We start from the raw sequence: 10,973 nt of genomic DNA on the forward strand, positions 1-10,973 counted from the left end.
AGCATGGCATTCCAACTGGAACTCTATCAACAAACACATCGAGTTAGACCCCATCTACCCCCCTTTCCCCCACCCCCGAGAAAAAGAACGGAAAATGACATCACCAACCCAACGAAACCCAAATATATAAATAGAAAGCAGGAATTATCAGCAGTGCTTCGCCCGGAGGCTCACTGAAGTTGTTACCTGGTAGGGTGACAAAACGTCTGGAAATGAACCTTCTAGCTCAGCGAGCAAACCTACATCCAGAACCTCAGCCTGAGCTATAAATCTTCTCAAAACTTGCTAAGCTTTACAGGATTATGCAGCAGATGGCATCTGCTCTGTACTGCAAGTCACCAACCCCAGACGACTCTAGACATTAGAGTCTCATTTTCACGATGCCAATTTTCCACTTTAGCCCTTGTTCAATGAATGCATTGTGTTGTAGCGATACTCAGCCTCATTCAGGGGTTTGTGTAACAGAATCCTCAGTTTGTACAATGGTGCCCTCATCTCCTAGAACCCATTTATGTAAGGCAAACTGTGTAAGGCATTGAAATGGAGCAGGAACAGAAGAGTTCACAAAAATATATGCATCATGGCAGCTCCCAGGGTACCTGGAGACTCTTCGCAAATGCCTAAGATGTGGCATTAATAATCACAGATGATTTGTTACATTTATTGAACACGCTTTCCAATTGTTCATGTCATCTGCATTACAATATGGTACTCTCAAAGCAACACGTGTATACTCTACAGTGTCCTGCAGCTGGGAGGAGCCAGCTGCATTGTCAAAACCTACTGCCAACGCTGTAGCACTGATCTCCTCATCATGGGGACATGAGATAGAGTCATAGAGATGTACAGCATGGAAACAGACCCTTTGGTCCAACCCGTCCATGCCGACCAGATATCCCAACCCAATCTAGTCCCACCTGCCAGCACCCGGCCCATATCCCTCCAAACCCTTCTTATTCATATACCCATCCAAATGCCTCTTAAATGTTGCAATTGTACCAGCCTCCACCACTTCCTCTGGCAGCTCATTCCATACACGTACCACCCTCTGCGTGAAAACGTTGCCCCTTAGATCTCTTTTATATATCTTTCCCCTCTCACCCTATACCTATGCCCTCTAGTTCTGGACTCCCCGACCCCAGGGAAAAGATTTTGTCTATTTATCCTATCCATGCCCCTCATAATTTTGTAAACTTCTATAAGGTCACCCCTCAGCTTCCGACGCTCCAGGGAAAACAGCCCCAGCCTGTTCAGCCTCTCCCTGTAGCTCAGATCCTCCAACCCTGGCAACATCCTTATCAATCTTTTCTGAACCCTTTCAAGTTTCACAACATCTTTCCCATAGGAAGGAGACCAGAATTGCACGCAATATTCCAACAGTGGCCTAACCAATGTCCTGTACAGCCGCAACATGACCTCCCAACTCCTATACTCAAATGAACAACCTTATTATGTTGGTGTGTTGACAACTGAGAGGTCAGTTTCCCCAGTACATCCTTGGAAGCAGCTGGCTGCATACTTCAAGGACCACAACTTCCCCTCCCCCCACCTGATCAACAATGCTCTCCATCGCAACTCCTCCATTTTCCGCACTCCCCCTCACAAACCCCACCCCCCCCAAACCAGAACAAGGATAGAATACACCCAAGCAGTCCTCACATTCCACTAATCTTCAGACAAAGCACATCCCCCTCCCCGATTTCCGCTATCTACATTCAGACTCCACCATCAAAAATATATTTCCCTCCCCACCTGTGTCAGCATTCCGTAGGAACCATTCCCTCTGTGATTCCCTCATCAGCTCCACGCTCCCCACCAAACCCCTCTCCAAACCTGGCACCTCCCCTGTGCTGCAAGAGGTGCAAAACCGGCGCCCACACCTTCCCCCTCATCTCCGGCCAAGGCCCCAGAGGATCATTTCAAATCTGGCAGAGATTCACCTGCATATCTTCCCACCACATTTACTGTATCCAGTGCTCTCGAAATGGTCTCCTCTGCATTGGGGAGACCGAGCGCAAACTTGCGAGCTGTTCAGGGAACATCTCTGGTCTGTACATACCAACCAACCCCACCTTCGTGTGGCCATCCACTTCAACTCCCCCTGCCACTCCCCCAAGAATGTATCCATCAAAGGCCTCCTCCACCACTAAATCAAGGCCACCTGTAAAACTGGAGGAAGACACCTCATCTCCCACCTCAGGAGCCTATGATCACACGACCTCAACACTGATTTCACCCGTTTTCAAATCTCCGTCCCCACAGGACTTGTGGTGAAGATTTTGCAATGAAATCAGGTGAATAATTTTTCAGACTAAAGTTAGCGGGGGTATTGGCAGCCTCAGTGGCAATATTAAAGCCTGGTTCAACTAAATAGGGACAATTGGTAGTGGGAATGGAAGTTGAGAGAATAGCTTAATTAATAGAGTTTATTCACATCAATAGTTAATGTTCAAATAGCAGGCAATCTTTGGTACTTCAATAGAATGGCGACGAGAAAGCATAGAAAATACTGTAGCAAATATTTAAGGGTGGGTGTTTTGAAAGGAATTAATATTGAAAAGATCAATGACGGAACAGAGGCAGCAATGATTTAATTTTTATCTGAATTGCAAGCCATCTATTTAATTTCTGATGCTGCTTATGAAATTGATAATATGCATTTAGTTTACTAAAATTGTACCTGTTCTAAACTTGAATTAGGGCTGGAAACACGTGCAGGGAGATCGGGTCGTCCAAGAGTCCCATTAGGTCTGGTTGGGATTTCTGGAAAGTCTAAAAGAATCACAGTAAGGAAATAATTACTTAAAATTTGATTATTTAGCACATAAACATTAGAAGGAAATCAGGTGCAGGTCTAAGGAGAAAGGACAGAAGCAACTCTGTTCTCATTGTGTCAACTTTTGCGACTTCCTGCTAAGACTCCATGATTAAAACTTGGATTTCGCAACTTAACAAGGAAGGAGGAGATATTTGCAGTCTCAAGCTTTCAATTTCCATTAACTCTGTTCATTGTATATCCAAACACCAGCATCGCTATTGAACATCTACCGACTGGAAGATCTGCAGATGTGCTAGAGCCGGACTGAAGATTTGTAAGAGATCAGATTTATAATTCTTCCTATAATCCCAACCACACCTGGATAATTCTTGTGAGGTTTTGTGTTGGCCCATCTCCAGTTTGTAGAAGTTTTGAAAGCATCCAATTTTTTTTTCAGACAAAGATTTAAAAAGAATTTAAAATAAATTATGTAATTGTTTTCTTAATTTTTTGATTGTTATCCATCATTGACAATATTACTTGTAATGGTTTTAAAGATCAATATATTGAATTATTTGATTGGAAGAGTATTATATTTATCTCAGCACCAAGGCATACAGAGGCATGGAATACGATTATTTTAAAAATCAGTGAACATATGCTAATTACAAATTAGAGTATAGTTCTTATACTTCACGACAGCTTACCATAATTGTTTTAGAGGGTCACAAATAATGGGTGAGTTAAGACTCCTTTAAATTCTCAGTACAGAATGAGTACCTTATGATGATGACTGGATGGAAAATCTAGCCCACAGTTCTATCCAGCAATCCAGCCCTGCTGCTTCCTTTTATAACATTTAATCACACTGACTTGTTTATGTTGCTGTACCTACTTAATATTATGATCTAATTGTTTTCTTAAACGATCAAATTTCACATTTTTTCCCATGATTTTAAATGCATTGAGCAATTTTATTTCAGAAATATGTAACAACTTACCCCAATCTTAATTAGGTACATTGAGGTTACCATGAAGGATCCTCCTTCTCAATCTTATCCCTGGTCTGAGGCTTGGTGACCCTTAGGTAAATCACCATGAGTCATTTCTCTCTAATAAGCTAGCAACTCATGGTCCAGCAGGACTATGATAACTTTAATTTTAGCTTTATATTTTAATGTTGTATCTGATAACTTACTTGGTTGGTTTGCAGGTTGCAACCTCGAAACACCTAGCCTGGAAACAGAAAATGAATGTTAATATGTATTCTTTCATTTGCTGTCAATAGCCTCATACACAGGATCATCTATTAAACTATATTTTTATAAAGATCTTACAAAAGTAATAAAATCATTAAGAGCAGTACTTAAAGCCAAGACGTGGTGCTGGTACAACAGGAGCTTCTGCTGTTGGGCTTGAGAATCGAGGCCGATCAGGGATTCTGGGCTTTTCACCTGAAGAAAGCAATTGGAGATGTCACTGGAGTCTGAATAACTGGGAGAGCCTAGTGAAAGATGCAACAGTATCAATATTATAACGGCAATGGAAAAATAAATTAATTTGAGAACAACAATTACCATCAATGCATCACAAATTGGATATAGATCATTAGCATTAAACAGAACTGAAAGTGACCTAATGAAAGCTATTAACTGTATACAGTATACAACACACTGAATACACTAAAACTGAATTTGCCTAATTCAATCTTCCTTTATCAGATGAAGCATTAGCCTGAAAATTATAATGAGTTTCTCTTTCCGTTAGTTTAAGAGAAATATTAAACTGTTCAATTTACATAGTAAAGTAACTTGGGGTAAAGTAGAAGATGGAGGAACTTCGTTCAAATGAGTTTTCTGAAAAAGTCATTGGATTAAATGCTTCTAAAATAGCCAAAAAACAAAATAAAAGAGAACAGAAATAATGATAAGAAATTGAAGAACAATGCTGGAGCAACACAACAAGTCTGGCAGCACCTGTGAAGAGAGAAACAGTGAAGGTTTCAAAACCAATATGATTCTTCTCCAGAACAGAATTATTTCTGAAATCTAGTCCTGAAGATGAGATCATGGAACTGAAACCTCAATTGTCTCCCTCTCTCTCTCTATAGATGTTGCCAGAGCCACTAAGTTTCTCCAGCATTTTCTGTTTTGATTTCCAATCTCTAGCATCCACAGTATTTGCTTTTATGGAAGTAATATTAAACCTCGTAATATAAGGATACTCAGGCTACAGACCACGGAGTCACATTATAGAAGGGATAAAGACATAAAATTTGTACCGTAGATTCATCAGGAAGTTACAAATAATAAACAAAACTGTAGCCACGAGAAGATGATAGGACTAAGTAACTGGGTCATAGAAACCGAACACATCAGTTAATAGAAGCTTTTAAAATTATGAATGAGTTAATAAGATAATGTGGAGCAGAGTAAGGAAATATATTTTGCAAAGACAATCTAAGGCATGTACAGTAAATAGATTCCCACTGAAAGATGTGGATGAACAGAGATATTGTGGTACAAACACATAATTCCTTGCAAGTGTCATTTAACACAGATGAAGCCATCAAAAAAAAAACATGAACATGCAACGATCGGGTGATAGGAAGTAAAGTGGAAGCAAGTTTGTGGAGAATAGTCAGCGAAGACCTATTGAACCAAATGGCTCATTTCTTTGTTGTGATCTCTCTGGCCTCAATTTTCCAATTTTTTCCTATTTTTTTTGCAAAGTACTTGTTTTGGAATAAGAAACAGGGCGGGCGGCCCACAATGGTCAATGCTGACCTTTCTCCACACAATTTCAGTTCTTCATCTTGTTAATTATATAACTGGTCTCTTCAGGTCCCTGGAGTCACTCAGTAGGACAAGCGATAGTGTTCACTGCTGCCAGAACTTTGCGATATTCATGCCGCTGGTGTTATTTTTAAAGGCTAATTCCAGACCATTTCAGGTGCTGCCAGTCGGGACCTGTCCTTTATGATATTGCGCTGTATTGTTATTACCAAGGAAGGGAAAGCAGGTAGCCTGCTTCATGGAAGTGATGGTGGAGATAATCACCATCCTTTTTCCTGCTGACTGCTGAAGGAGACCACATCACCAGACTCAGTCAGTCTGGACTGAGATGGCAGCTTTGATCAATGCAGTGTTCCAGGTAAAACAGAATGGACAGCAGTGTAGGAATGAGGTCAATGATCTCCAGTGCTCTGCAAAGGTAAGCGCCATCATTTTATTCCAACTATTTCACACTCCAAGGACCACCACTCACTCGTACTGCACACATCTCTCAACAAGTTTGATGAACTATAATTCTCACTATTGCATGGCTCTCACCCATCTCCTCCTTCCAAACCACTAACTTTTAACCTCTGCACTTCCCATTCACTCAATAGGAATCTTTAAGTCCTTTTTCCAGTACCTTCATCACTGCTGACAGTTCTTCCATCTTGGAAGAAATTGAGTACTGCAGATGCTGAAGCTCTTCCAACCTACTCAAACCTGTTTTTCTCCAGGTCATGTGCATTCCCAATGTTGAGGTCAGAGTGATTGACTTGTGAAAACCCCTTTCATCCAACTTCCTGTTCTTGTTGTGCTCTGAGATCCCATACATCCACCTTGAATTCTCCATTTTCATTATCCTAATTCCCTCAGAACCAGTGACCCTTGAGCTTCCTGCATTCCCCAGGACTCTACACACCATCCCCCTATATGACCTGGACTGTTTATACCTGATTGTGATCTAATCCCTGGACTGCAAGGATACGGATCCCTGGACTCTCATAGGATCACACAAATAGTTCTCCGTAATCAACCATCTAGACTGGAAACAGTCAAGTCCCTTAACTGAGTTTGCTAGTACCTATTGACTCCACTAAGGACTGGTCCCCATTGACTTTGAGACGTGGGCATTTAATGGAAGCACATGTAGTGTGTTTGCCTGTGTAAGGTGTAGGTGTGACATTGATGTATCCTGATGCGGTTCAGCAATTATGTCCACTCCTTGAGGGTTCAGTGCTCTGTCCCATGACAATGTACCTACCTCTCCCTTTGTGATGAACAGCAACCCATGTCACAGAGGGTGGCTTAGCACTGACCAGCCTGTGTGTGGAAAAGCAAGTCAAGCAACAGAGACCGGCAACCTCCAAGATAATGCAAAGTGAATGCTAAGAAAGTTAGCTAAAAGCCATGAGATATAGCCATGAAAACGGCGATGTCCATGGAGCATGCAGGATCTTTGTTGCAAAGGCTTTAGTTGTCTGAAGGCTTTAGGAAGCCAATAGTAAGTTGCTGTTGCCAGTACCATCTCTGATTTTCATGTTAGGAACTGTATTGAAATGAGGTGAGATTACTTAACAATGAGATCTTTGGAAATAAGATCATTGATGCTTTCTAGTGAGATTCAGAACTTACTATTTAAGCCCTAAGGGGAAATTCAGAAATCATTTTCTTGACGTCTAGAATTTGATTTTTCTCATTTTCACCATATCTTCCAACTTCTCAACATTCCCATACTGCTCAAGGGAGTGGATAATTCTGCTCCAGGTAACATTTGAGATTATATATAGAGCTGCAAAGAATAAAAGTGGAGGAAGAAATACATTTTGTTCAATCCAATGCGAGAACCACATTGGGAGAACTGTGAATAACTTTTATTCCCCATTATTGAAAACATGTTAAAGTCACAGAGCACAGATTCATCAGTTTGACGTAAGGATGAAAAAATCATAATTATATTAAAATATGTGTGATAGTGATGCTTTGATTTGATTTACTATTGTCACATGTACCAAGAAATAGGTGAAAATATTGTTTTGAGTGCTAACCAGTCAAATCATATCTTTTGCATAAGTACAGCAGGGTAATAGAACAGAATGCAGAACACAGTGTTACAGCCACAGAGATGGTGCAGAGAAAGATCTAATATATGAGAGGTCAGTTCATAAGTCTGACAACAGTGAAAAAGAAGCTGTTCTTAAATCTGTTAATACATGTTTTTAAACTTTTGTATCTTCTGCCCTATGGAAGAGAGTACAATTGGGGTGGGAGGGATCTTTAATCATGTTGGCTGCTTTCCAAAGGCAGCCGAAAGTGTAGACGGAGGAGGAAATATAATGGAGATTTTACATCATAGAGGCATTTATAGTGTGAAATACTATCTCTACCCATTGGGGTGTTTTGATGAGAGGGTCATCAACTAAATCCGTAAGACACTGGGAAAACAGGTTAGGAGGTATTTATATATATGTAGATCTGCTGAAGTTTGAAATATTTTGCCACAATGAGTAACTGAGACAGCGAGTGATATTAGGGAAAGTTGCATGTTGGGACTAGCTTGTGACTATTTTGGCAAGAGTTGATACAGTAACTTTTTGTATTTTCTAGAATTCTGCTTTCTGGAATAATTATAAAACAGAGACAGGGTTAGATGTGTCAAGGTAGACTTGCATATTTGATAAGGAATAATTCCTTCAGTTGGATAGCGTAGATGTCTAGACTTATCATGTACAGCAATAGTTCACGTTCAGATATTAATTTAAAATGATCTTACCTTCAGTTTGTTCCCTTGAAGGTTCACCCATTCTCTAGATTAAAGAATTTATAAGTAAAATCAGAAACACTTGCAGAAACAAAGTGAAACGTGGGCAATATTAAAATCACAGGAAGAGTCAAATACAGGTAAGCTTGATGAAATTAATAGTATTTGATTTCACGCAACTGATCCAGCATGGCAATAGACTGTAAAATTCTAAATAAAACTGTGATTTGAAGGTCCACTATCACTTTCTCAAGAGCAACTGAGGACAGGCAATAAATGTTGGCCCAGCCAGTGAGGCTCTCATCCCTTGAATAAATTTTTAAAAACTGATTTGGTTCAGGATATGCTTTAATTGGTTAATGCACCTTCCAAATTCACTTTAAATGATAAGGTTTCTAACTTTAAATACAACCACTTTGAACAGAGAAATTTCTATCTTGTTACAGAACAGCAAATTGGAAATTGGGTTTAGGTGCTCTGAATGCCCTTCATACTGCGAAATTAGTATCAACAGAGCACATGTCACACTCCTCAATCTTTTTGGAATCACCTGCCAAATTTTTAATTCCTTTCTGGGTCAAATTCTCATCAATTATTTTCCCAAAGCCAGCTCCAGCCAGCATTCACGTCCCATTTAGGAAGTGCGTACTTCCTGCATTTTAATCACAAGTCATATAAGGATTAAGGAATTCCTATGAGGAAAGGTTTAATATTTTGTATCCATTGGAATTCAGAGGAATGAATTGAAGCATATGATCCTAAGAAGACTTGAGGGGATGAATGCTGATTAGATACTTTCCTTTGTTGGAGGGACTAGAACTTGGAACACAGTTTGAAAATAGAGAACCTCATTTGAGATGGAGGTGGAGAAAGGTTTTCTCTCAGAAGGCCGTTTGTTTATAGAATTGTCTCCCTCAGAGAGTGGTGGAAGCAGGGTGATTAACCACCTGCACCTCATTCAATCTAATCTACTGCAGTCGCTGCTGTACAGTGGGGAGAAGAAATGCAGACTGGGTAACTGTTTTGCAGAACACTTACGTTCTGTCGGCAAAATTGACCCGGAGCTTCCGGTTGCCTGCCACTTCAACACTGTGTTCCCTGGCCAACATTTCTGTCTCAGGCTTGCTGCATTGTTCCAGTGAGGCTCAGTACAAGCTGGAAGAACAGCATCTCATTTTCCACTTGGGGATACTGCAAGGCTTGAGGATTCAATAATTTCAGGGTTGGAGCTTCTTCTCGCACGTCTTTAACCCAACCTTCAACACATCATCTCTTGTCATCACATGGGCTGCTGCCACAACCAACCCATTGTCAGATACTAATAGTGCCAATCAACATTGATTGAATCCCCCAGTCTAGCCTTTACCCATTTCTTTGTCTGCCCACAAGATGTTATCTCTCTGTTTGGGCTCCATCTCCACCTATTGTTGACTCCTCTCCCCCTTCCCCCACCCCATATTCAATATATATACACCAGTCCTTTTCCTAGCTACAATCAGTTCTGAGGAAGGGTCACTGGACCTGAAATGTTAACTCTGCTTTCTCTCCACAGGTACTGCCAGACCTGCTGAATGTTCCCAGCAATTTCTGTTCATATTTCTGATTACCAGCATCTCAGAGTCAAAGAGATGTACGGCATGGAAACAGACCCTTTGGTCCAACCCGTCCATGCCGACCAGATAGCCCAACCCAATCTAGTCCCACCTCCTAGCAGCCGGCCCATATCCCTCCAAACCCCTCCTATTCATATACCCATCCAAATGCCTTTTAAATGTTGCAATTGTACCAGCCTCCACCTCTTCCTCTGGCAGCTCATTCCATACACGTACCACCCTCTGTGTGGAAAAGTTGCCCCTTAGGTCTCTTTTATATCTTTCCCCTCTCACCCTAAACCTATGCCCTCTAGTTTTGGACTCCCCGACTCCAGGGAAAAGACTTTGCCTATTTACTCTATCCACGCTAGTCATAATTTTGTAAACCTCTATAAGGTCACCCCTCAGCTCCGACCCTCCAGGGAAAACAGCCCCAGCCTGTTCAGCCTCTCCCCATAGCTCAAATCCTCCAATCCTGTCAACAACCTAGTAAATCTTTTCTGAACCCTTTCAAGTTTCACAACATCTTTCCGATAGGAAGGAGACCAGAATTGCACCCAATATTCCAACAGTGTCCGAACCAATGTCCTGTACAGCCACAACATGACCTCCCAAGTCCTATACTCAATACTCTGACTAATAAAAGAAAGCGTACCAAATGCCTTCTTCACTATCCTATCTCCCCGCAACTCCACTTTCAAGGAGCTATGAACTTGCACTTCAAAGTCTCTTTGTTCAGCAACACTCCCTAGGACCTTACCATTAAGTGTATAAGTCCTGCTAAGATTTGCTTTCCCAAAATGCAGCACCTCACATTTATCTGAATTAAACTCCATCTGACACGTCTCAGCCCATTGGCCCATCTGGTCAAGATCCTGTTATAATCTGAGGTAACCCTCTTCGCTGTCCACTACACCTCCAATTTTGGTGTCATCTGCAAACTTACTAACTGTACCTCTTATGCCTACATCCAAATCATTTATGTAAATAACAAAAAGTAAAGGACCCAGCATCAATCCTTGTAGCATTCCACTGGTCACAGGCCTCCAGTCTGAAAAACAACCCTCCACCACCATCCTCTGTCTTCT

The 10,973-nt window shown here is 41.2% G+C and overlaps 1 protein-coding gene across 9 annotated transcripts in view; it reads right to left on the reverse strand.

Annotated features, from left to right (window-relative positions):
• Positions 1–2,341: 2,341 nt before the first annotated feature.
• The window catches only part of blnk (B cell linker), a 199,241-nt gene continuing 190,609 nt past the window's right edge, over positions 2,342–10,973 (reverse strand). For 3 of the 9 annotated variants that reach the window (XM_043712514.1, XM_043712516.1, XM_043712517.1), the window contains 4 exons: positions 8,306–8,339; positions 4,125–4,212; positions 3,957–3,994; positions 2,343–2,772 (listed from right to left, as the gene is read on the reverse strand). In XM_043712514.1, coding sequence (XP_043568449.1) covers positions 2,669–2,772; positions 3,957–3,994; positions 4,125–4,212; positions 8,306–8,339 — 264 coding nt within the window. In that variant the 3' untranslated portion in view covers positions 2,343–2,668. Of the gene's footprint in view, positions 2,773–3,956; positions 3,995–4,124; positions 4,213–8,305; positions 8,340–10,973 lie in introns of all 9 variants that reach the window. The other 6 variants (XM_043712518.1, XM_043712519.1, XM_043712520.1 and 3 more) reach the window with 4 other exon arrangements.

The sequence above is a fragment of the Chiloscyllium plagiosum genome, chromosome 22 (assembly GCF_004010195.1).
Source record: "Chiloscyllium plagiosum isolate BGI_BamShark_2017 chromosome 22, ASM401019v2, whole genome shotgun sequence".
Taxonomy (NCBI): Eukaryota; Metazoa; Chordata; class Chondrichthyes; order Orectolobiformes; family Hemiscylliidae; genus Chiloscyllium; species Chiloscyllium plagiosum.